At 51.0% G+C, this 27,034-nt stretch overlaps 1 protein-coding gene across 1 annotated transcript in view; it reads right to left on the bottom strand.

Moving 5' to 3' along the window:
* KATNIP (katanin interacting protein) overlaps positions 1 to 27,034 on the bottom strand; it is a 178,489-nt gene that overhangs the window by 34,948 nt on the left and 116,507 nt on the right. The window contains exons 14-15 of the mRNA XM_075995199.1: positions 25,250 to 25,465; positions 14,693 to 14,830 (exon numbers count right to left, since the gene is read on the bottom strand). Coding sequence (XP_075851314.1) covers positions 14,693 to 14,830; positions 25,250 to 25,465 — 354 coding nt within the window. The remainder of the gene's footprint in view (positions 1 to 14,692; positions 14,831 to 25,249; positions 25,466 to 27,034) is intronic.

Here is a 27,034-nt window from a genome sequence, read left to right as displayed (position 1 = left end):
AAAACACAAAATTTAACACAATGAAGATGCCTGGCATCAGCCCGATGTATCAGATTTTGGAAGTAGAAGACACCAAAAAAGGAAAAATGTAAAATGCTAGAAACGTGAGCTTTATAAAAACCCCAGCACTGGGGGTGTGAAACAAGGCTTGGCCTCATTTCTGTGCGAACTGCTACATACTCTATAAATCAAAGGACTTTCGCAAAGGGACGGCCTCAATCGCTGTCTTCGTCATCATTACTGCCTGGCGGGACATTTGTAACAGCCTACTAATTGGTCTCCCTGCTTCCCAGCTCTTGCTAACTTCAACCTCAACTTCACATTGCCACCAGAGTTCATTTTCTCTAAGAGCAGATTGGCCCAGTCATCCCCCTTTGTGATTCCCTCATGTTTTTTCACAGTGGACAGCGACGGGTCTTTAAGCATGGTACCTGGGCCGTCTGAATTAGAAGAGCCTGGCGAGGCTGGGTGTGGTGGCTCACGCCTGTAATCCTAGCACTCTGGGAGGCCAAGGCAGGAGGATTGCTCAAGGTCAGGAGTTTGAGACCAGCCTCAGCAAGAGGGAGACCCAGCTCTACTAAAAATAGAAAGAAATTATCTGAAGAACTAAAAAACTATAGAAAAAATTAGCTGAGCATGGTGGCGCATACCTGTAGTCCCAGCTATTGGGACGCTGAGGCAAGAGGATGGCTTGAGCCCAGGAGTTTGAGGTTGCTGTGAGCTAGGCTGACGCCACTGCACTCTAGCCTGGGCAACAGAGTCAGACTCTGTCTCAAGAAAAAAAAAAAAAAGAAGAAGAGCCTAGTGTATGTATGAAATGCAAGCTCCCTCGTGTGTCATAATCTGGGTGCCCTGAAAGCAAAGCCAGAGAAAGGATTCGGGGTGCAAGTAGCTTATTTAGTGATTCCCAAGGGGACGTGGAGAAGGTAAGACAGGGCAGGAAAAAAACACAAAAACTTTCAAGCCGGCCATTCTGTGGCCAGCTAGGGCTCCTTCCCACTGGGGCCCACGGAGGAACCCAAAGAATGAACGCCCCTCAGAAATGCCCCTCCAAAGGCCAGGGCGTTTCCCCACTGCTTGTTGAAGGCAGCTCTGCGGGGCGCTGATGCTCCCATGATGAGCACGCTGAGCCCACCCCCATGACAGAGGGCCTGGCTGCACCTGGGGTGGAGCACTGTCCCCACCTCGGGGACAGGGGAGGCAAGGGGATGTGCCGTGGGGACCCCTGCCTCAGGGGCGGTCGCTAGGGAGTCTCCAACAAGTTCTCTAGATGACTCCTTTGCAGGAGGAGGTGGAGAACCCAGGACGATGGGATGACTTCCAATCCCCTGGGCATGACGCATAGTGACCGTCACCGAAGGGCCCCATCTAGCTGTGTCCTGTGCCCCTATGTCACACAGGTGTTCACCCTTCCTCTGTTTACCCTTAAAATAAAAATCACTCTTCCTCCTGCTACTGTGTCTCGTCTCCTTTATGGCAAAACTCTTGGCTTTGTTTTTTGGTACAGCTTTATCGACAGAGATAATATACACCTTAGACCATAACCTGTGCATACAGGGAATAACTTGGTAAGTTTCAACACATGTGTACACCCACTAAACCACCTCCACTCTCAAGAGAACGAAATGCCCATCACCCCAAAGTTTCCTCGTTCCCCTTGGCAACCCCTCCCCCGCCTCCCGCCCCAGCCCCAGGCCACCCCCAGCAACTTTCCCTCCCTACCCATTGTTTGCCTTTTCTAGAAATTTCATTGAAAGGAATCATGCAGTATGCACTCTTTTTTTTGACTGGCTTCCCCCCCTCAGCGTAACTACTCTGAGATTTATCAGTGTTGTGCGAATCGATAGTCTTTTTCCTTTTTATGGCTGTGGAATATTCCACTGCAGGGGCGCCCCACGATTCGCCTGTCACCCTGACAGCGAAACTCTGAGAGTCATTGCGGCCCCTCCTCCCATCGCCTCCAGGGGGCTGCTGCCTCTGCCTCCCCAGGGAGCCAACAGCTAGGGTGAGGGACTGTCCTTGTTTGTCTGGGACAATTCTGATTGACACCTGTTGTCCTGGTGTAATCACTGTAGAGTCCTCCTTTCACTCTCAGCAGCGTCCAGGTTCTGACAATAAATTACAGGGTGCGGCCGACCGCCAAAGCCAATGGAAAATTCTCGGTCCTCAGCAGTGTAGCGGCGCAGCAGTAATTGTCCAGTCAGCCTCCTCCTCCTTGCTGGATTTCCTTCCATGGGCTTCTGTGGGCTTCTGCGGCTCTGCATCCACCCACCTTTCCTCCTGCCCCTCGGGCTGCCCCTGCCCCGGCTCCTTTGCCGGGTCCTCTTCTTCAGCTGGGCCACCCCGGCTCCAGCCTGGGGCTCCCGTGAGGCGCGCTAGCTGGTCCCACCCAGCCCCGGCTCTGAGCACCGCCATCGTGTCATGACTGCCAGTCATTTTAATCTGCACCCCCAGCCACTCCCTACGTGACCACTTGACCCCTCTTCCTGGCTATCGAATGGGTATCTCAACCTTAAACGCCCCAAACAAAATTCTTTTTTTTTTTTTTTTTTTTGAGACAGAGTCTTACTTTCTTGCCCAGACTAGAGTGAGTGCCGTGGCGTCAGCCTGGCTCACAGCAACCTCAAACTCCTGGGCTCAAGCGATCCTCCTGCCTCAGCCTCCCGAGCAGCTGGGACTACAGGCATGCGCCACCATGCCCGGCTAATTTTTTTTGTATATATATTTTTAGTTGGTCAATTAATTTCTTTCTATATTTTGGTAGAGACAGGGTCTTGCTCAGGCTGGTTTTGAACTCCTGACCTCGAGCAATCCGCCCGCCTCGGCCTCCCAGAGTGCTAGGATTATAGGCGTGAGCCACCGCGCCTGGCCCCCAAACAAAATTCTTAAATCACTTTCCCCAGACCTAGTCTTCTCCACCTTAGAAGTCGCCAAGAAACCAGGAGCCGCCTCAATCTTTCTCACTTTCTTGCTCACATGTCCAGGCTGGCAGCAAGTCCCTCTGCTCCATCTCCAAAGCTCACCCGACTCGGACCCCTTCTCTCCCAGCCCCCCTCATCCAGGCCACCGTCGCCTCCTAATTGGACTCTCTGCTTCCGCTCTGGGCTCTCCCCGCCCTGCACACACGCTTCATTTCTACACAGCGGCAGTTGTTTTGTTCAACAACTTAAATCGGATCACGGTGGCCTCCTGCTTAAAGCTGCCCAGTGATTTCGACGACAAATCCTCACCCCCTCCGGGGCCCTGCCGACCTCTCTGGCTCCGGCTCCTGGCGCGTCTCCCCGCTCACTCCGCGCAGACACGCCGGTCTGACCGCTGTGCTTGACGCTGCCAAGCTCGGTCCTGCCTTCGGACCTGCGCACTTGCCTGGAACATTCTGCCCCAGGTGCTGGCGGCCTTGCTCCATCTTGTCTTCGGTGACTTCTCCTGCCCACCCCTCTGGAGTGGCCCCCGCCCTGTGGGTCCCCTCCCCATCACACTGCCTTGTGTTTGTTCCTTTTCCTCTCTGAAATGGTCCTATCAGCTTTCTAACTTATTTATTATCTCTCCCGCTCAAAGTGCAAGACAGCCGAGGCCCTGCCAGTCTCACCCAGGGGCCGGCACAGCACGCTTATGTTGGAATTAATAAACGAATACGCTCGGGCAGCTCCGCTCTCTCACAGTGTTCTAAGAATGCGCCTGATTGGGAAAACGGTGGCCTGCTGCTGTCACCTCCAGGCCATTTCCATCTTGCTTTAGCTTCTGATCTGCTCTTGGGATACGGGATCCCAGACCCTAGAGATGTCCACCTATATTTGTTCCCCTCCTTAGCCTTCCTGAAAGCGAGGGGGCTAAGCGCTGGCTGACTTTCGGCACCACTGAGTCGCGGAGGTTTCCGTAGCAATCGCGAATGAGAACCACCCAGCCTGCGTTATGCCACGGGAGCTCGGCTTCAATCATCCAATTGCAGGATGGCAGGCTACTATTTGTCGACTGTCAAAAAAGTCGATGCTCAAAGCACTCTTCTACATGTTTATACGGCTACGTTCTCTGTTTAGCAGAGGCGCAGAGCAAACGCGTGCTGTGAATTCATCAGGAACCGCTATTTGAGGAGGACATCACAGGCAGCTTTCAATGACTGGTTCCACAAAATTACTGCCACGGAGACATCTGGTGAGACAGAAACACCCTCACTGAAGGAGGTGGAGTGTGGTGGGGACGCCGTCCAGTCCGCGCAGTCCTGGGGCGGCATGCTAGCTTTCCTGATGGGCTTTAACCTCCCGAGACACAGGTTAAAGCCGCATCTGCCTTCCAGCCATCTGCTGCCCAGCTCCCACCGCGAGGCCTGGCCGACAGGGGACCCGGAGAGGGAGGCAGGCTGGGGCGGGGTCAGGAGCAGGGAGCACAGCGGGAGGGCAGGAGGCAGGGGAGGCGCACGCCCTGCCTGATGGCGCCGAGAGCAGACACATTTCCTGTATTCTGCGGCCACACGAGCCACATCTGCGGTGGATGTGGCCCCCCGATCACCAGAGTAGGATCCCGGGGAGGAACAAGTGCTCATCACTTGCCTGGATATTCTAAGGTTAAAAAATACAAGACTGCATTGTCCTAGTTCATCCTTGGAACAACTCTGCAAGGTGGGCATTAGCTCCATCTTACAGATGAAGAAACTGAGGCACATGCCTTCCCCAAAGTCACACAGCTAGGGTGCAGTGAGCTGCTCTGGCTGGCATGCCTGAGGTCTTCACCGCCACCTCCTTCTGGGTCAAGCTAGAGGGTCAAGCTAGAGAGCTTGAGACCCCAAGAAGGCCTCAGTTCTGCCCCGTGCAGCCTGGCCACTGGCAGAAGCACCCGCACCAGGTAGAACTCTGAGCCTTCACTCGTCCTTTTTTTTTTTTTTTTTTTTGAGACAGAGTCTCACTCTGTTGCCTGGGCTAGAGTGCCATGGCGTCAGCTTAGCTCACAGCAACCTCAAACTCCTGGGCTCACGTGATCCTCCTGCCTCAGCCTCCCGAGTAGCTGGGACTACAGGCGTGAGCCACCAAGCCTGGCTAATTTTTTCTATATATTTTTTAGTTGGCCAATTAATTTCTTTCTACAAAGTCTCACTCTTGCTCAGAGCTGGTTTTGAACTCCTGACCTTGAGTGACCCACCCACCTCAGCCTCCCAGAGTGCTAGGATTACCGGCGTGAGCCACTGTGCCTCGCCCCTTGCTCTTTCTTTTTAAAAAGAAAGCAATTCATATTGCTTTCTCCAAGCATTCTCCATATTGCTTTTCTGTGGAAAGCAATATGGAGATATCTTAAAGCGATACAAGTGGATCTACCATTTGATCCAGCAATCCCATTACTAGGCATCTACCCAGAAGAACAAAAGTCACTCTTTTAAAAAGACATCTGTACTAGAATGTTTATAGCAGCACAATTCACAATTGCAAAGATGTGGAAACAACCCAAGTGCCCATCAATTCATGAGTAGATTAATAAAATGTGGTATATGTATACCAATGGAGTACTATTCAGCTATAAGAAACAATGGTGATATAACACCTCTTGTATTTTTCTGGCTAGAGCTGGAACCCATTCTATTAAGTGAAGTATCCTGAGAATGGAAAAATAAGCACCACATGTACTCACCAGCAAACTGGTATTAACTGATCAACACCTAAGTGGACACATAGGAATAACACCTATTGGGTGTGAGCAGGTGGGGGGGGGAGGGGATGGGTATATACACACATAATGAGTGCGATGTGCACCAACTGGGGGATGGACACGCTTGAAGCTCTGACTTGACGGGGGAGGGAGGTCAAGGGAAATATACGTAACCTTAACATTTGTATCCCTATAATATGCTGAAAAATAAGTAAATAAATAAATAAAAAGGAAAAAAAAAGAAAAATATAATAAGTCCCTACAGACCAGCTGTCTCTTACCCACATCCCGGCTCCCTCCTCCACTGGGCGCTGCGTGTGTGTCTGTGTGTGTGTGCTTGCAATCTTCCACACTTTTTTTTTTAACGTATATATGTACATATCATGTAAGTGTCATTATACCTCCAGGGCTGCACTTAGAAGCTGCATGAGGCCCACATCTGTGCCATGGGGAAAACAGGGTGAGGACTTGCAGGTCCAGGTTCCCCAACATCCCTCAGCGAAGGTCTATATAAGGAACATCTTTAGGAAAGGATCCAGGGGGGAAATCCTTGTCTCCTAAAGAACCAGCCTGCTTCCTGCTTTCCAGTAGCCAGCACTTTAACCCCAGACTCTTTGCTCCTTCGGCCCGGCTTCCAGAAAGGCCATGGTGAAACTCCAGCCTGCCAACCACCTGAACCTTTAGAACCGTGTGTGTGCGCATGCATGTTTCTTGTTTCCTTGGTGGGAATATTTTCTTCCTTGTTTAACCAGTTATTGTTATACTTCCTGTTGCTGTTGTGTCAAACCCCCTTTGCGATGGGTTTTCAAAAGGACACTCTGAAACCCTGTGGCTGCCACGTGGGTAACGGGAGCACGTTTCCCAGCCCACGTTTTGCCTTTATGCTCCTGTACAGTTGCTGAGAGCTAACCGTGTGGAGACCGCAGTGCATTTGTAATGCAACGATATTCATATTATTTCAATCTAAGCAATTAGTTAACTCGGCAAGGCTACTTTCCTCCCTGGCCCCGGTGTAGAGTGGCACGTCTCTTCCAATGAACACACGGCTGCTCAACAAAGATTAATGACGGCGCACTTCCACTGTGACAACCACCAGAGCAGAGCTGCGGGCTTTAGCACTGTCACGTCACTTTCCCCAGAGACAAGCACCTGTCAGCACAGCCAGCACAACCTGAATGGAAGCGTCTGGAGCAAAGCATCGGCAAGGCCTGAACACCAAACCCAGGGTGGGGCCATTAAAGCCTCTGTTCCTTGGCCTGACACAACTGGAGTCGGGCCAGATGTGCACGGGTCGGAGCTCACTCATGCACCGCCCTGGGCACCCACGTGACAGTGACCCCACTCTGGAGGCTCTGCCGTTGGCCGGGAGCACACACCAGTCCCTCCGCATAAAGAAAGCATGAGATGCTGTCCCTCCTTGTGCTTTGCCCAGAAGTGCTGGCTCCAGAACAGGAGGGAGAGCCAGGGGCTTTGGGCTGCTTGGGAGGGGACCCAGGGTTTGCCTCCCAGGCCCACTGCTTCCACCCTGACTCTAGGTCTATCGAGGCACAGGGGGCTTTGGGGAGTGAGCTGCTGCGGCCTGGAGACCACCACAGACGCTTCAGGACCTGGCTCAAGGCCAACTCCTCCAGGAAGCCCCTGGCCCCCTGTCCGTCCCTCCTCCCTGACTCTAGTTGAATTGGGGGTCTTATTCTGGGGTCTCAGAGTTGGGCTTCCAACCTGGCTCCCTGCACCTATTACTAGCCAAGCGTATAAGTTCTGCCTCCTGTCAGATCAGCAGTGGCAGTAGATTGTTATAGGAGCATGAACCCTACTGTAAATTGCACATGGGAAGGATCTAGGCTGTGGCTCCTTATGGGAATCTAATGCCTGATGATCCGAGGTGGAGCTGAGGCGGTGATGCTAGCGCTGGGGAGCGGCTGCAAACACAGATGATCATTGGCAGAGAGGTTTTTTGTTTTTTTTTTTTGAGACAGAGTCTCACTTTGTTGCCCAGGCTAGAGTGAGTGCCGTGGCGTCAGCCTAGCTCACAGCAACCTCAATCTCCTGGGCTCAAGTGATCCTTCTGCCTCAACCTCCCAAGTAGCTGGGACTACAGGCATGCGCCAACATGCCCGGCTAATTTTTTGTATATATATCAGTTGGCCAATTAATTTCTTTCTATTTTTAGTAGAGACGGGGTCTTGCTCAGGCTGGTTTCGAACTCCAGACCTCGAGCAGTCCACCCGCCTCGGCCTCCCAGAGTGCTAGGATTCCAGGCGTGAGCCACCGCACCCGGCCTAGCAGAGAGGTTTGACTGCACAATAAAAGCAATGCGCTTGAATCATGCTGAAATCATCTCCCCCCACCGGTCCATGGAAAAATTGTCTTCCATGAAACCGGTCCCTGGTGTCAAAAAGGTTGGGGACTACAGAGTGTCAAACAGAATACTCTTCCAGGAAGAAGAATGACCAGAAACAGTGTCTGGTGGCCAGGCCTGAGCTTGGATCAGGGGTTAAGTTTCAAGGAAGGTTCCGGTTTGGGAGCCGATGAATAAATTCGATAGCACGTGACTTATGAGTTCTTAAAGAAAAAGAAAAAGCACCTAGTGTGAGTATAATTTTCTACCTTCCCTGGTGAGTTTACCTTCTTCTGGAGCAGCACGTCAATTTCCCATTGGGAATCTAACCTCCCCTTAATCTCACTTCCTGTGGAGAGCGTGGGCCCGCCCCAGCCAGCAAGTGTGGCAGATAGGCGCTAGATCTGGGATTTTCACGAGGACAGTCTCTTTCCGCAGGGACTGCTGAAATAAACAGTGAGTCTGATGCCATGGGGGCACCACCTGGAACCTGAAGATGAGGCCAGCACAGAGAAGAGAGGGGAAGTGATGGCGGGAGGCAGAGTCCTGGTGACATCACGCGGGCTCCTGGATTCTGCCGTATCTGAAGCCAGCCACCCTAGACTCTGCTGTTGTTACATGAGCCAAAGAATTTTCTTTTGTGTTTATCCAAGGTTTCATAGGGTTTTCTGTCCTTTGCTACCAAGAGAATCCTGGTTGATACCCTAGCCGTGCTATTGAGAACTCCAACCAACAGACTCAGCTACTGAAGCAGCCCTGGCCAAGGCTGGCAGGAGGCTGTGGGGGTCTGGGATTATCCTGCTGCCCCAGGTCAGCACCCATACACACGTGGGTGAGCAGCACTCCCCTGCTCGGGCATCTGCCCTGCCCCGGTTGTGGCCTGACCCTGCTGGTCCGCACAGCATAGGACTCGGGCCCCCACTTCCACCCTGGATCTATATCTACTCTCGCTCTCACTTGGAGTAGAGGCTGGCTCTCAATCCCACTGCTTTTGCTGGGGCCCTTGTCTCCGAAGGCGGAATCTTCTGCTCACCTCTCTTCCCCTGCTGGCTGGGAAATTGCTTCAGACCTGAGCCTCCTGGGCCTCTCATAGCTCCCCTGCCTGCATGCACCCGAGAGTGGACTCAGTCCGCAAACTTAAACAGCTGCATCCTACCCATCAGGGAGCACCTTCTGGCAACTAACAGTGACCTAGACCAAGCCTGAGGCCAACAGCTCAGGAAGATTCCCATGCAACAGGGTCAGTCCCCTTGTCACCGGCCACCCCACTAAGGTGCCATGATGCTCCCAGGCCCAACCTAGCCCACATTGTGCCCTGGACCATCAGGCCACACCAACTCAGCTGACCAGACGAAGGTTACATCTTCGACTTCAAGGTCATTGCCATGTTTGGTCTTGGTTTGTATCCTGATCCAAACAAACCAAGCGTAAAAAAAAACAATGTTGAGACAATTAGGAATATTTAAATACAGAGTGGGTGTTAGTGCATAATAATTAATTATGATCAGGCATGATAGTGGCATTAGGGTTATATAAAAATAAACACACATTTTCAGTTAGAGATGCATACTGAAGAATTTATGAACGAAATAGTGTGATAGCTATGGGTTACTTTCAAATGTTACGGGGAGACAGATGAAACAAGAATGGCAGAATGCGGGTAACTACTGAAGCTGGTGAGAGACACACTCATCTCTCTTCAGTTTTGCAGTCATTTGACAGTTTCCTCCCAGAAAAAAGGCACTGCTGAAAATGCAAACACTACCGTGGGATGAATTACATCTCCCCGAAGTGCACCCCATGAGCACTGTCACCTTCGTCTAAGCCACCACCATGCTTAGCCAGATCATGCTGTGAGCCCCCTCTCTGGGCTCTCTTTCCCCCACCCCCGATCCATTCTCCAAACAGCAGCCAGAGTGGTCTTTTCAATTCCTTAATCAGATCATGTCAGCCCCGGCTCACACCCTGCAGTAATGGCACTAGTAGCTGGCGCGTGCATAGAGCACAAAAAGGCCAGACTCTGTTCAGAGCACTTTGCACATCTTCACTGAACAATACTCAGCCCACTTTTCAGACGAAACTGAGGCCACATGGATTTGTCTCGGAGGGCTGGCCCTGACATCCTTGCTCGGTGCATCCTCTATGCTGCCTCTCTCTGAATGAGGTCCAAACCTGAGGTCCAAACCAGGCCCACAGGACCTGGCCCCCGCCTCCCGCCTCCCGCTGGGGCCTCCCTTTAAACGCCTTTGTTGGCCGTGCTCCAGCCACTTGACTCAACTGTCCTGGAACCAGCCACACATGTTCCTGTCTCAGGGCCTTTGCTGTTGCTGTGCTCCTCTCAAGAATGCTCTTTCCCCAGGGCCCCGCCACCCTCGTCCCTAAGGGCAGTGAAGGCCTCTGACCACCCTGTTCAAAACAGCCTCACCTCCTCCCCCCAGGCATCGAGCTCGCTGCCCTATTTCATTGTCTTCAGAACACGTAGCACTACCTGAAATAATGGCATTCATCCTATCCTTGTTTATTGTCCCTTCTCCACCAGAAGGGACAGGGCTGTGGTCAGGGCCTTGTCTGTCTGCTCACCACCGTACCCTGGGCCCCAAGACCCGTGCAGTCCCATACATGGTTACCAGCCACATATACTACTTCAATAAAAGTTAATTAAAATTAAATACAGTTGTCAGTGCAGTTTCTCAGTTGCATTAGCCACATTTCAAATTCTCAACAGCCACCTGTGTCTAGTGGCCACTGTCATGGACGTGGCAGATACAGCACATTTCCATTACCACAGAAAGTTCTAGTGGGCAGCACGGGCCCCAGCCACCTGACATGTCACAGAAGTACACCCCTGGGGAAATGAAGCATTCATTCGTGCACAAATGACTTATGAACACCTTTCTGTGTCTGAAGTACACCCCGGGTGCCCATCCCACCTGGGCGCTCACTGCTGTCTCCTCCCTGTTAGGACCAGGCTGGAGATGGCACAGCATGGTGGCATTGCTGTGGGTGAAGATGGGGGTGGTGGGCCTGTTTTCCCTGAGGAATGGTACCCTGTGGCAGATAACTAACACGACGGTTACAAAGGAAAACAGGGGGACCATGAGGAGCCCCCGGAAGCCTGCTGTGTGGATGGGTCACTACCCACTATGGAAGGAAGACTGTCGGTTCCTTCCTCCCAACAGATCCACTCCGAAGGGGAAGCAGTGCCAGAGAAAACCCACCAGACCTCACGTCCCCCTCCCAACTCTGTCCCTGCTAACTGGGCAAGTCGTTTGATCTGGGAAACGTCGGAAGATGCGACACACCTATCATCACATCCTCCTTCCGAGCCCCAAGCACACGTCGCTCAGCAGTCACAGCACCTTTTCCTTGATGAACCCGAAGGGAGGTTCCAGACCCTTCTCAGGCCAGTTCTCCAGGCAGCCACTCCCCATTAGAGTGGGCAAAAGGGACACAAGTCTATCCACCCTGTGGGATCTCATCCTCCTAAGCCCCGGCTTGGGAACACCACTGCCCACCCTGAAGGATCGCCGGGGTTAGGGGAGCTGATTCACTTGTTCGGTTTTTGATTCACGCGTCCGGGCTTTACCGAGTGCCCCTGGGTGCCTCACGCATGCCCGATGCCCGCGGCCTTCTGCGTGCGCCGTGCGGCCGGGGGACAGCCTCCGTGTCCTCGCCCCCTCGGCAGTCCCTCTCCCCGGCCAGACCACACTTACCGTGTCGCCTAATGAGGGGAAAGGAGCCCATAAATGCTAGCTCGAGGATTTAACAGGCGGCACATTCTCCAATAAAAAAGACTCCCCCTTTTCTAGTACGTTCTTTTCTTATGCTCTAAATAAGCCTTGGTTGGATTAGCTCCCCACATTTAACTTTTCTTCCTCGGATTCCCATACACAAAACACTGTATTAACAAGCCGTGTCTACCAGGCCGAGCTATATTTCCTATAAACTCTCATTTTATCTCCTCTAAAACACACAGTAATAGCATTCTCCGGAGAATATTAAATCAAACCAACCTGCAGCTGCATTTGTTTGCGCTTTTCTGCCCCCAGTAAATCCTGGCAACAGATGGGCGTGCGTTACATAAGCGGCGCCCCGGCGGGGACTGCAGCCTTCCACGCTCCCCCCGGTGTAGACAGCCCTGGCTGTCTCATCCCCGCAGCCTGAAGCTCCCCAGCACGGCAGCGACACCCTGATGCTCCCGTGGGGCTCCTGAGACCCCGCTCCTTTTCAAAATTGCACACGCACAGGGAAGGCTGAGCGCAGGTTAAAGAAGAAAGGCAGGCCTCGGCCAAAAGGGATGAGCAGCTTATCTTCTTTGTAATCCAGCACACAAAATCTGCTTTCCTGGGCCTGAGATGTATTAATATATTCATTGACAGGGCCGAGCTGCAGGGTACAGGCTTGGGCAGCCAGTATTGTTCTAGTCCCCATTCTAGAAGAGGGGGCTGGTGACCACCTTGAGCAGGACTTGGGAAGAGAGGACCCGGCTAGATGCCCAGGGCGTGCTATGGCTATGCAGGCTGTGGCTGCGGCCCGGCCTGGAGGCCGGCCTCCGGGCACACGAGTGGCCAGCGCTGGCACATGGTATAAAGGGGAGGCTGACATGCCCAGAGGAGCCTCCTCAGTTATTCCAGTGACTTGGACTTCTTTTTCTCAGCTTTAAATTATAATTTCAATTTAGACTTTTCCCCAAATTAAAAAACTCATAAAACAGAAATCAGAGAAAGCTTTCTATTATATTTCTCTGGGCAGCGTTGTGCGCGGAGAGCCGGCGGGGGCCGTCTGCCAGTCTCCAGATCCGCAGTGCCTAGCGATTGACAGGCGCTCAGGACGAGGTCGTGAGGAAGATGGACAGCTAGGTGGGGGCCAGAGCCAGCAGGAAGCAGTCCAGGAAGGCAGGAAGGGCAGGAGGGAGGGAGGACTGCCTCTCCCGGACTAGGTCCCCAGCTCTGCCTGGCACCTGCTGGGTGGTCTTGTGCAAGCCACCTAACCTCGCCGATCCCCATGCTCTCAGCTGGATATCAGGAAGGATAATGCAACTGCTTATGGGTGACTGGGAGCACCAGCTCATTCACTCATTCATTCATTCACCAACCATTCATTTCTCTTGTCATTAGAGCAGGGGTGGAGACATCGCAGGCCATGCTCTCAAAGGGGTCCATGGCACCATGGGGGAGGTGGGTGCAAACTCTGGCATAGGGGATGATGGAACGTATTCACAAGTTCTAGAAGGACTGCAAGGGGCAGTGGGCAGCACTGGCTTCCTAGAGAAAGTGATGTCTGGGTGCTCCTGAAATATGAGGCCAAGACGGGCACTGTGAGTTGAGTGAGATGGGATGGCTGGGAACTAAGGGAGTAGCTCCCATGGGGGGTTTGAAGCAGCAGGAAAGGGTGATCGGCCCTCCCTGGTGGGTGCTGGGGACAGACTGGAGAGTTGGGCCTAGGGCCAGGGAGAGAGATTCGGTATTCTTCCACACCTCCATGCACCCCACACCTGGGATATACTTTCTCCTCTTCTGCCTCAGTTTATTGCTGCTGTCTCTTTGCACCACAGCTCAGGTGTGTGTCCCTTCAAGAACCTTCTCTGATCTCCACCCGCCTGGAGCTGGCTTCCTCCTCCATGCTCCATGCCGTCTGGGGCAGGCCAGTTCTAGCCCAAAGATGAGTTTTGTTTGAACTATACGGTGGTTTAAAAAGAATTCAAATTAGCTGTTGACATTTACAAACCAGGAAGGTTCATATCCAAACTCAGACTTCCAGCTCGCTGGGAATATTTAGAAGATCTAGCAGCACCAGGATTCCTACAGAGGAATCATTAGTTGAAGCTGAAACGTGGTCTTCCCTTTACCTGGGGCGCGGGCTAGCCAGTCTGCCACAGCCCCCACCACTCCCTAGTGTCTCTCGACGATACCGAGGCTGAGGGTTGGTTCCTGTTTATAGTCCCACTTGAGCTGTCACTTCCCTCACAGATTTGAAAGGAAAGTACAATTCTTGTCCCTACGTCTATCATAAGAGGGGGAACCAGACAGGCTGAGTGAGTTCCTGTCCTTACTCATTGAGTCCCCTGCTGGAACCATGAATACCTGAAGAACAGTCCAGAAGGGCAGGACAAGGGCGTGGGTGCGGCAGTGGTGTGGGCACAGATAGTGGACAGTGTGGGGGCAGAAAGGATTCTAAAACCAGAGGGCCACACCGCCAGCGGTCCAGAGCCTGGCTGTGTGGAGTGGGGCCCTCAGACCAGGGAGGCTAGCACGCCTGGAAGCACGTTAGAAACACGGAATCTTGGGCCCTGCCTCAGACTTGCAGGATTAGAATCCGCATTTTAGCAAGATCCCTGGGTGAGTCATAACAGATCAATGTTACAGAAGTTGCAGCAAAGAGAACAGGCCCGGAGTCTGAATGCATGGGTTCAAATTCTCACTCTGACGCTTACTGGCTATGTGACTTACATGACCTCCCTGTTACCGTCTCTGTAAAACTGAGTCCTGGTTCCTATTTTTCCGGTTCCCCAAAGGGTGGCCTGACATCACTTCCCCCAGGAGCTGGAAGCTCTGTCCTGGTGGCTCTGAAGGACGTCGCGTGCACCGCCATCAGGACACAGCAGGAAGGCGGCAGAGCCTCTCTGCGTCCATGTTGCAACTTGAGGAACCCGGCTCCTGGCAAACCACTGAGCGCTTCCACCAACCACGTGCCCGCCAGGAACTGGAGCCCGTTACTTACGCCATCAGTCGTCCAGTAATTCCAAACCTTGATCTTGGCCAGGTGGAAGTCGCGCAGCTGCCCCGTGTTGCGGATGACGAAGAAGAGCTGCAGCGGCGGGTGGAAGGGGCAGGTCCACAAGGAGGGCTCGTTCTTGCCCTGAAAGGCCAGCGAGAGAGCGCAGTTGTCAGGCACACTCCTGCCCCTCCCCGGAGCAACGCGGTGGTGGCTCTTTGGCTCCTGAAAACCAGGAGCGGGCGGGGGGGGGGCAGGGAGCCAGGCCACCTCTGCACCGTCCGCGTGGCACTCAGCTCCCGTCCCATCTGGACTGCACTTCACGGCAGACTGTGCCGCCCTGTCCCCACACAAAGCTGCCCCATGGGCCCCTCTGATCTGCCGACCAGATGAAAGGTGAAGTGCAGTGGGCTTTATTGTAATCAACTTAATCAGCCTCGAGGAGAGCCCTGGGGCGGGGGGAGGCACCAGAGAGAAGGATGGGACGAGAGCCCCTACTCGGCCATTCGATGAACCTGGCAAACAGGGCCTTTGATTTTCTTTTGTCAGACCCTGTCGAATTTCTAAAATGTAAAAATAGAAAAGGAAGAAAGGAATTGGCTCAGGCATTTGTTGGCATGTTTTCTGCTCCTCTCAGCATCTCCAAGGCTCGAGGCCTCAGTTTGCGGTTTTTACCCGGCGGCGTGGCAGGGCTGCCCTCGGGGCGTGAGGGGCAGAGGAGCAGGGAAGCCTCGCTGCCATTCTCACGCGCACCCACAAACCGCACGCCATGCGTGCTGTGGGTGCCATGGACACAGCCACAGCAGGGGACTTTTCTCAGCCCCCGGGGCCTCCTCTTATCCCTTTGATACCTCTCCTGTTCTCCATCAGGAGGAAACTCAAAGCTGCCCCTAGACATGTCGATGCCGGCTCAACCCCAGTGCCTTTGCACAGGCTGGGCCTCCACTTCCTGGCAGGTCTCCGCCTGCCCTTCTCACCCTGGGACATTCAGCTAAAATATGACGTGGCTCCCACAGTCACCTCTTCCTTTGAATCTGCTGTCAATTACTCTCTCTCCCAGACACCGTCAGCTTCTTGTGGTCCCCAAGCTTGACACCTAACTCGGTGTCCCGCAGTCATCTCTTTTCACATCCATGTTATGCCCCCACTCAGTGGTGAGCTTCTCGAGGGAAGGGGCTGTGTCTAGTTCATTCCAGAACCCTTAGCATTCAGCACGGTTCCTTGGCACATGGCAAATGCCAAAAAAACTTTTTAGAATGAATAAGTGACTGAATGCATGGATACATGGAATGTACCTCCTGGTACGTGCCCTCTCACGGAGACTTTAGATAAGAGATTGGAAGCTAGATCTGGCTCAAAGAGGTATTTTGTTTGGTTCATGAAACATTGAAAAAAAAAAAAGGCAAAGACAAATTCATTGCCAACATTTAAAAACAGGAAGGAGCCCGATTTCCGGCTACTGCCCGGGGGTTCGGTGCACGGCCCCTGAAGCCTGCGGCTCTGCAGGCCCCACAGTCCCCACCACTCCCTAGTGCTTTGCTCTCCACCCGCCTCCTCTCTGTGGCCCTGCCCGACCGCTGCAGGCGTCTGCGTTTGGGGCTGGGCAGTCTCGGCAAGCCCCACTGGCCAGTGAGCAAGCACTGCGGCTGTGACACTGGCTGAGCGGTCCCCATTCTCTGCGAGGAGCAGCACCTCGTATTTGAGAACATCTCTGCAGACCCCGTCACCAGGAACGTGCCTGCTACTTCACAGAGCCAGGGAAGGGGACTGGCCGATCTGGGAGCCGGGAGGCCCAGGCCCCAGCTGTGGTGGAGAACAAACGGGGCTTGTTTCAGCGACAACGGTGCCTTTCAGGAGGGAGGAGGTTGCTTTTGTTAAGGGGGAGTGATGTGTTCAAGGGGTTCTGACCTATTCTGGCAAGTTCCTCCAGCTCTGCAAGAACTTTCCGTGCTCTGGGCAGCTGCGAGGGGTCAAGAAACCACATCTCAAAATCCAGCATTTCGGTCTCATTCCTTCTCGGAGCGGGAGCCTGAAATGGGTCGCCGTGGCCGCCTGACAAAGGAAGAGGCTGAAGACTGACCCTTGGATGCGGGCGAGGGGACTGTAATTGGTTTCCCTTCACATTTCTGTCAGCAGGAGGAAGAACAGGAGGGCTAAGTGGGAACTGTGGTGTTCAAAGCCAGAGAACATTAACCTCAGGATAGCTGCAGGCCTCATTAGCAAGCTCGCCTTCTGATGTTTCCTTCCCACAGCCGGACTCTTGGAGAGGGGCTGACCTGGCACCTGCTGGGCAGACCCCTTGGTGGCAGGCCAGCAGGCAGGGCACTGCAGCTCCTCCCTCCCCATCGCAGGTGGTGAGGACGATGGCAGACCGAGAATCAGGGCACCTACACGCTGCTGTCATTTCCCTTGGTTTTCTCAAAACCCCAGGGGTGGGTAGCGCTGTAACTAACACCTGCACTACCTAACTACTGTGGCTGATGAACAACCACAGCCCGACAAGGGTGTGATTCACCCAAGGGTGCTCAGTGCCCGAGATCGATTTCAACCTCGATCTTTAATTCATTAATTCATTCTGTCTCAGTTCGGCTTCCCCCGGAAGCAGAGCCTGATGCACAGATCCAAGTGTAAGTATTTATGTAGACAGAGAAGGACACACCAGGAGGAGAGTGGGGAAGCGGGATAGGGAGGGAAGGCAGTCTAGAAAGGGTGTGTTATCACGCCGGCTACCCCTGCGGGCACAGGGGCCCCAGGGAACATGGGAGCCAGTGTGGAACATGCATGGGGTGGTTCCACCCTCGGGGCAGGGGAGCTGGGATATTTACACCCCAACTCCCACCAGCACCAGCATCAGGTGGGGGCTGCTCCTGGGGGCCTCGACCCGCTCCCCCTAGTTAGGGCCTGCGACATGGCCCTAGAGGCCAGACACAGGACCCTCCAGGAGAGAAGCCTCCTGGAAGGGCAGCCGGCAGGCACGGCAGTAGCAGAGCAAGCGGGTGTACAGGCGGGCATGGACAGCCTCTGCTACAGGCTTGCCCAACCAACGCGGAGCACCGAGTCCCTCCTGGGGACAGACACTGGCCAGACACGGGGGATGTGTACAGGAGCCTGAGCTACTGAGTCCCCAGCAGCTCTGTGCTACCAGGGAAGGCAAACAGGTAACATGTCCAAAAAAAAAAAGATCAAGCAGGGATAAATTCTATGAAGAAAACAAGAGAGAATTATTAATAGCAGTGGAACAGCTATTTATAGAACGGGTGGTCAGGGAAGGTCTCTTTGAAGAGGTAACTTTTTAATTCCTAAACCAAAGGTGCTTTTCTGTTCTAGCATTAACCTAACACAGGCCCACGCACTGGCAGGAAGATGCTGGATCGCCCTTAAAAGTGGCTCCATTTTAATAAATTATTGCATTAAAAAGGAACAAACTATCAATACATAGAACAGTTTGGGAGGATGTCAAAGGCAGGATGCTGAGTGAAAAAAGGCAATCTCAAAAAGGGTACCTACGACATGATTCCATTTATATAGCATTCTTGAAATGACAGAACAACAGAGGGACAGTTCAGTGGCTGCCAGTGTTAGGGATGGGGGTGGGGAGGTGTGGCCATAAAGGACAGCCCGAGGGAATTCCTTGGTGGTGACAGCACTCGTCTGTATCTTGATGTCATGATTATACAAATCTGCATATGTGATAGAATCACATAGAACTATATACATATTATACCAATGTCAAGGTCCTGATTTTGGCTGTGTATTAGAGTTACACGCGATTTACCACTTGGGGAACCTGGGCAAAGACACATGGGATTTCTGTCTTTTTTTAAAAAACTGAGGCCAGGCACAGTGGCTCACGCCTGTAATCCTAGCACTCTGGGAGGCCAAGGTGGGAGGATTACTTGAGGTCAGGAGTTGGAGACCAGCCTGAGCAAGAGTGAGATCCCTGTCTCCACTAAAAATAGAAAGAAATTAGCTGGACAACTGAAAATATATAGAAAAAAATTAGCCGGGCATGGTAGCGCATGCCTGTAGTCCCAGCTGCTTGGGAAGTTTAGGCAGGAGGATCGCTTGAGCCCAGGAGTTTGAGGTTGCTGTGAGCTAGGCTGATGCCACAGCACGCCAGCCCGGGCAACAGAGCAAGACTCTGTCTCAAAAAACACACACAAAAAATTAAGATATAGATCACATGCCATGAAATTCACCATTTTAAAGTATACAATTCTGTGGGTTTTTTTTTTTTTACTGTATTCACAAGGCTGTGCAAAGACCATCACTGTTTTTCCAATACATTTTCACCTCCCCCAAAAGAAACCACATGCCCGTTAGTAGTCGCTGTCCTTCCCCTTCTACCCCAATCCCTGGCAACCAAGAGTCTACTTTCTGTGTCTATGGACTTGCCTATTCTAAACATTTCATACAAATGGAATTATATGATATGTGGCCTTTTTTTCATTTTAGTATAATGTTTTCAGGGTTCATCCTGCATATATCAATACTGCATCCCTTTTTATAGCTGAATAATACTCCATAGACCACTTTTATCTATTCATCAGTTGATGGACATTTGGGTTGTTTCTACCTTTTGGCTATTATGAATAATGTTGTTGTGAACATTCATGTGCAAGTTTTTTTAAATGAACATATGTTTTTAATTCTCTTGGGAACACCTAGGAATGGCATTGCAAGGTCACAGGGTAACTCTACATTTAACTTTTGGAGAAATTGCCAAACTGTTTTCCAGAGTGGCCGTACCATTTTACATTCCCACCAGCAAAGTATGAGAGTTCTAATTTCTCCAAATGCTCACCAATTACTTATTTTCACTTTTCCTTTGTTTAAATTGTAGCCATCCCAGTGGGTGTGAAGTGATGTCTCATCATCTTGATTTGCATTTTCCTAATGATTAATAATGTTGAGCGCCTTTTCATGCGCTTGTTAGTCATTTGTATATCTTCTTAGAGAAATGCCTACTCAAAGTCCTTTGCTCATATTTTAATTGGATTATCCATCTTTTTGTCATTAAGTTTAAGATTTTTTCTTTATATATTCTGGATACTAGACTCTGATCAGATATAATATTTGCAGATATTTTACCCCATTTCGTGGGTTGTATTTTTGCTTTCTTGATAGTGTCCTTTGAAGAAAAAATGCTTTCAATTTTGATGAAGTCAGATTTATCTATTTTTTATATTGCTGCTTTTGCTTTGGATGTCATATCTAAGATTCCACCAACAATCTAAAACTATAAAGATTTACACTTATGTTTTCTTCTAGGAGTTTTAAAGTTTTAGCTCTTACATTCAGGTCTTTGACCCACTGAGTTTGTTTTGTATAAAATATAAGGTAGAAATCCATCTTCATTTTTCTTTTTTCTTTTTTTTTGAGACAGAGTCTCACTTTGTTGCTGGGGCTAGAGTGCCCTGGCATCAGCCTAGCTCACAGCAACCTCAAACTCCTGGGTTCAAGCAATCCTCCTGCCTCAGCCTCCCAAGTAGCTGGGACTACAGGCATGCGCCACCGTGCTTGGCTAATTTTTTCTATATGTTTTTAGTTGTCCAGCGAATTTCTTTCTATTTTTTAGTGGAGATGGAGTCTTGCTCTTGCTCAGGCTGGTCTCGAACTCCTGACCTTGAGTGATCCACCCACCTGGGCCTCCCAGAGTGCCGGGATTATAGGCGTGAGCCACCTTGCCTGGCCTTCATTATTCTTTATGTGGAAATACACTTGTCCCAATGACACTTTTTGAAAGACTATGTGTTTTTCCATTGAATGGTCTTGGCACCCTTGTCAGAATCAATTGGCTATGCATGTATAGGTTTATTTCTCAACTCTCAATTCTATTCCATTGATCTATTATACATTTTGTACCTCTTTTGTTAAATTTATTACTAAACATTTTCTTCTTTTGGTGCTGTTGTGAACAGAATAGTTTCTTAATTTCATTTTCCCTATAATCCTTTTAACTTCTGCAAAGTCAGTAGTAATGCCCCCTCTATCATTCCTAATTTGAGTAATTTGAATTTTCTCTTTTTTCTTGATCACCCTAGCTAACGGTTTGTCAACTTTGTTGACCCTTTCAAAGAAAAAACTTTTGGTTTCATTGATATTTTCTATTGTTTTTCTATTCTTTGTATTATTTTTACAACTTCCTGTGAGTCTATAATTATATCTAAATAAAAAGTTTAAAAATATGTATTGTATATATTTATGTCCTGGGGATGTAGTGTGAATAGGATAGATAAGACATAATAAACATGTGAACAGATCATTTCTTTTCTTTCTTTGATTTTTTTTTTTTTTTTTTTTTTTTGAGATAGAGTCTCGCTCTGTTGCACAGGCTAGAGTGCAGTGACATCATCATAGCTCACTGTAACCTCCAACTCCTGGGCTCAAGTGATACTCCTGCCTCAGCCTCCTGAGTTGCTGGGATTACAGGTGTGCACCACCACGCCTGTCTCATTTTTCTATTTTTTGTAGAGATGGGGTCTCGCTACATTGCTCAGACTGGTCTTGAACTCCTGGCCTCAAATGATCCTCCCACCTTGGCCTCCCAAAGTGCTAGGATTATAGATGTGAGCCACTGCACGTGGCCTTCCCCCCCACCCCCAGATAATTTCTTATAGTGAGATGTGCTCTGAAGAAATGCAAAATGGTGCCATGATAGTGACTGGGACGGGAGGAAACAGGGCTCCTCCAGAATGTTCAGGAAAAGTCTTGCTTAGACAGTGATACTTGTGCTGAAATATGAATGTGGAGAAGCCACTTGAGAATCTGGAGGAAGAGCATTCTGGGGAGGTTGGCATGAGCTTGGCAGGTCAGAGAGCGGAAGGCAGGCCTGTGGCTGCCGGGCCTGCATGTGGGGCGTTGGGAGCCGGGGGGCTGTTTGCAGAGAGCCCGCAGGCCACGGGGAGGCATCCGGGCTTTATCTCTGCGGGCAAGGGGAAGTCACAGCAGGGGCTTTAGGTTGGGGAAGGGCACAATCTGATATTTTTAAAAGATCACTTTGGATACAGAGTGGGAAATGAAATGGATGGGAAAGAACGAAAGAAGAAAATAAGGAAAGAGGCTGTTTAACAGTCTAGGTGAGAGGAGACGGCTGATCAAACTTGGAAGGTCCCAGTGGTGACGGAGAGAAGGAGCCAGATTCAGGCTCTATGTGGGAGGTAGAGGCAACAGGACTTGGTGTGCTGGAAGGTGGTGGAGAGAGTGTCCTGTTCACACGATATCCCTAGTACAGAAAAATGTGCAATGTATATTTTTAACTTTTTATTTAGAAATAATTCTATCTGCACAGGCAATCTATAACTTCCTGGGGCAATCGAGGAAGACTCTAAGTGGTGGGCACGGGCATCTGAGCAGACAGCGGTGCCATTTTACTAAACAAGAAATTCTAGAGGAAGCCATGTGGGGGTGTGGGCAGGAGGAATCAAAACGTAGGTTTCAGATCTCTGATGGCTAGCGGAGATCCAAGAAGAGATGTCAAGCAGGAAGCTGACCTTCACGTCAGGAACTTAGAGGAACAGGCAGGGAGGGCTGGGTGTATAAATTTGGACTCATCTCAAGGCCATGGGCCAGGCTGCAGCCAGGGAGAGAGGTGGCATGGGCACAGAAAGGAGGTAGGTTTGCACGGGGCCTGGGGCACTCCCACATCCTCTGCAGGACCCAGTTCCCCCCACCGAAGCACCTTCTTTTTGGAACCCAGACTCCACTTCCAGGTACCTCCATTGGCAGCTGGGCCCCACCAGCCAGCGCGGCATGGACTCGAGCAATTATAAAACGGGGAGAGTCATCCCAAGGTTCACGTGAGGGTTAAATGTGGTGGTGCACCAGGCCGTGCTGGCACACGCCAGCGAGATTGGATGGTTCTGAGAGGCAGCACGTTCTGGTCGCCCCAGGCCTGGTACACAGAGTGACCAGCAAGGAGAACCATGCACCAGGGAAGCAGGGGGCCAGCCAACCCAAAGCTGGGCACAGAGATCCAGCAGCCCAGGGTGACAAAGCTGCCTCATGCCCCAACCTCAAGGCCAAAAAATATAAAGCCCCAAACCCACCAAAACCATGGGCCATCACATGGCAACGCTCCTCAGCCCCTGCTAAGCAGAGGAAAGGGGAGAGTAAACGTTAGAATTGGCTCCTATCAAATCCAACGATGCTTTTTATGGCCTGTGGTATTCTCTGTTCTGTAGAGCAGGCATCCAACATGCCACTGTTTTTTAAAGGAGGGGAACAGGGGAGTGTGGCGAAGGCTGGAGCAATCACTGGAGCCTATAGACTTCCACCTGGAGGCAGAGACAGGATGGCAAAGGCCAAAGCATCAGAGCAGCCATTGCCCAGGAGCCCGTTTCATCTAAGGCCGGATCGCAGAGCTGCACATCCGGAAGGGGCTCAGACCCACCCCGCCCTACCCTGGCATGGCTGTGTCTTGGCTATCTAGCATCAAGCCTGCCTATTTTTAAGGTGGCGATCTTGAATTTCTCCAGGGAGAGTCCCTCGGTGCCCTGTTGGGGTATCTTGGTGGAAGTGGCATCAAGGTGCGCCCTGCCCCCAGCCAGGTTGGGCCATCAGCCTTCCCCTGCTGGGACTGCACATCTCCAGCAGAGTGACAGAGGACAGACGAGCAGACGCTGCCAAAATACCTCACCAACTGTTTGTTGTAGGTACTAAGTGAATGAAACTTTCTCTTTTTCTCCATCTCTCCTTCTCATTTTCTTCCCTGTCAGCTAGTAGCCCACAGCCACGAGTCCTGACCCAGCCTAAGGACACAAGTTAGTCATGATTTCTGATGCCGTGGAAGGTGACAGCTGTACCCAAAGGCCAAATCAGTAAAGTCTCTAAGTGGGACAGCACTATCTTCCCCAGAACCTCAAGTCCGACGGGAAGATCTTTCTGGCAGAATCTCATGTTCCCCTGCTGCTCCCCCTCCCCACAGAAAGAAAGAAGACCAAGCTAATGCTCGAGCCACCTAGAACCCCAGCATGACATGCGGCCTGTCCCCTTCTGGCCTGGGTGATACTGAGTGCACCAGTTAGTCAAAAGACATCAAACAAGTTTCTTTTTTTAAAAAAAAGAGCTAATGTGAGCCATGCTCAGTTTCTGGTGGCACTCTAAGCATCAACACAGACAGTCTACCCCCATCTCCCATTTTACAGGGGGCAGCCATACTCAGTCTCAGTATGGTAACTTGCTCAAGGCTGCAGAATCAAGACCAAAATCTCAGTCTTGAGACCTGAGGATTTCAAAGACCCCCTTTCTTGTTTCCTCTTCTTTAAAATGGGAATAATAATATCTATTTCTTAGTGTTACTAATACTATTAATAATAGTAACAGTGAAAACAATAACAGCTGATGTTTTGGAGCCCTTTGGAAGAGCCAGGCAGGATCCTTACAGCATTGCACCAAGGTAAGAGCTATTATTATTCTCAGTTTACAGATGGGGAAACCAGAAGTCAGGTGATTTGACCATGATCACAAAGTTAGAAGTGGTTGGCTTTGAACCCAGATCTTTCTGCTTCTCGAGCCTGCGTATGCAGATATACATGAGATCCTACGTGTGAAGCATTTGGCATCGTGCCAAGCACAGCGCAAGAACTAAATATGTGGTAGCTGTTTTCATTTTCAGGTCTTTTAAACAAATCAACAATGTGTTTTTTGGAATAGACAATAAATGCATATGGTCCATGGCCATACCACCCTGAACACTCCCAATCTCGTCTGATCTCGGAAGTTAAGAGGGGTAGGGCCTGGTTAGTACTTGGATAGGAGACAGTACATGCACATGGCAGGAAATTTAAAAGGTGCACAAGAGCACCTAAGGAAAAGTCTTCCTATCGCTCCTGCCCGCTGTGCACTCTGTCCCTGGCCCAGACGTGACTTCTGTTCCCAGTTTCTCAGGTTCCCAGGAGATAATTATGAACGACACTGAGCACAGAGTAGTAAAGATCATACGGCTGGTTATTCTGGCTCAACTTAGCTCATAGTCTCTTGTGTCCAACTTGCAAGTGGCAGGAAGAAAAAAAAACACCAATACCTTTTGAAATTTCTAAAAACTCGGCTAGATATTTAAAGGAAAGAGACATTCGATGTTCGTTGGCTGTGCGCCCCACGGCCTAGGGGAGCAGGACCCCGAGTGGGTGTGGGCACGGGCCCTGGCCAGGCTGCAGGATGTGAACTTGGCTCCACTACCTTCTGGCTGTGTGACCTTGGCCGAGTCAACGCTCTTCTCCAAGCCTTAGTTTCTTCATCTACAAAATGGGGGCATTGACCTTAATGACTCCTGAGGGCCTGTGTTTAGCAGTGACTGCAAGGTGGATCAAAGTGGGTGAATGGGCTCCTGCAAGAAAAGCCCACAGAGCGGGGAGCTAGGACAGAGCTGGGGGGTGGGACACAATGTGGAGACCACCCCCAGCACCAGCCTTGAGGCTGCTCCCTCTTTGCCCAAATAAACGGCTGTGGGAGATGACATTGTTCCTCCCCTCCCTGCACACACGCTTATCACACACTGAGCAAGGGCGGCGGGAACGCACTGAAATAGCAGCAAAGAACCAACCCAGGGTCCCCTCCACTTACAGACAGGTTCCTGTTGACAAGGTAGCCCAGGTGCCCGGGCGTGTCTGTGTTCCGGATATCCACGTCATGGGGTGACACATAAAGCTTCGTGTCGTTTAGGTCAAAGAACTCGACTTCTGTCAGCCCCACCCACAGTGGGTTGCCCCAGTTGGACAGGATTTCCATGGTCACGTAGACAGCATCTTTGATCTCTTCCGCTCTCATTCTCAGTTTGTCCTGAAAGAAGAGAAAAATAACACCAAAGGATTAAAACATGACAGGCTTAAACACAGCTCTACCACTGCTGCTGGCCTTCGGCAAGTCCTTTAACCTTCAGAGTCTCAGTTTCTTCATCTGTGTACAATGGGGATAAGAATAGTACCCACTCTGTGTTTATTATAAAGATTAAGTGAGCTCACATTGTAAAGCATTTAAAATATAGTTGCTATGTATCCTGGCACTTAGTAAGTATTCTGCTTGAGAGTTTGCAAATAAATAAAAATGTTTAAAAAGCATTGGATTTTGCTGAGTGTGGTGGCTGGCTCATACTTGTAATCCCAGAACTTTCGAAGGCCAAGGGGGAGGATCTCTTGAGGCCAGGAGTTCAAGACCAGCCTAGGCAACATAGCCAGATCCCATCTCTACAAAGAAATTTAAAAAATAGCCGAGTTTGGTGGCATGCACTTGTAGTCACAGCTACTCAGGAGGCTGAGGCAGAAGGATCGCTTGAGCGCAGGAGTTTGAGGCTGCAGTGAGCTGTGATGATGCCATTGCACTCTAGCCTGAGCAACAAAGACCCTGTCTCAAAAAGAAAAAAAGGTAAGGAAAAAAAAAAAGAAAAGAAAAAGCATCAGATTCTGCCTGGGCATGCACATCTGTCCGTCACTATGCAGTGTTCAGGCCCAGGTGCCTGACATGTCACCACATCTGCTGAACTGGGTAAGTGATCTGGGCTGAATTGCGTCCCTTCCAATTTATCTGGTGAAGCTCTAGGCCCCAGGACCTCAGGATGTGACTGTATTTGGAGATAGGGCTTGTAAAGCGGTGATTAAATGAAAAGTAGGCTGTCAGGCTGGACCCTAATCCAATCTGACTGGTGTCCTTATAAGGAGAGGAAATCTGGACACACAGGGACACTCTAGGGACGGTGCACACAGAAAAAGACCATGTGATGACACAGCAAGAAGGTGGCCATCTCTCAAGAGAAAGGCTTCAGAAGAAACCAAACCTGCCCACACCCTGATCTTGGACTTCCAGCCTCCAGAAGTGTGGGAAAATAAATCTCTGCTGTTTAAGCTGCCCAGTGTGTGGCATTTTGTTACGGCAGCCCAAGCAGCCCGATACAGAAGGTGACAAGGCCCCATTGCCATGGACAAGTCACTTTACATGCCTCAGCCTGGTCAGGGAAGAGGAGATGATACCATCTCTGAGACAATTCTGCCAAGGACATCAAGCAAGACACCAACACCCAAGAAGGTCCCATCACGAGCCCTGGCCCTGTGTGTACCCGGCAAGTGTCCGTTTCTCTCTGTTTCTCTCCTTCATTGATTTTAGTGCCGGCCTCCTTCCCGGGTAGGCCGTCTGCTCTGAGAGTCTGCGTGCATGCCATCAATAAACGGCCACCCTTCGCAATGGCTTCCTGAGGCCCTCCGGGGCTGATTGCGGCACTGGTCGCCACGGATCAGTCACTCGTAAAATGGTGCATTCCCTGCGTGCACATGCCCTCTGTTAATTAGCGCTGCTAATCTGCAATGGCTCTGTGAGCAGGGAGCTGAGCAAATGAACAGCAACTGTTCCCCACTTATT

The sequence above is a fragment of the Microcebus murinus genome, chromosome 19 (genome assembly GCF_040939455.1).
Source record: "Microcebus murinus isolate Inina chromosome 19, M.murinus_Inina_mat1.0, whole genome shotgun sequence".
Classification (NCBI taxonomy): Eukaryota; Metazoa; Chordata; class Mammalia; order Primates; family Cheirogaleidae; genus Microcebus; species Microcebus murinus.
The sequence above is the reverse complement of the archived record's forward strand: the minus strand, read 5'-3'. Positions and strand labels throughout refer to the sequence as shown.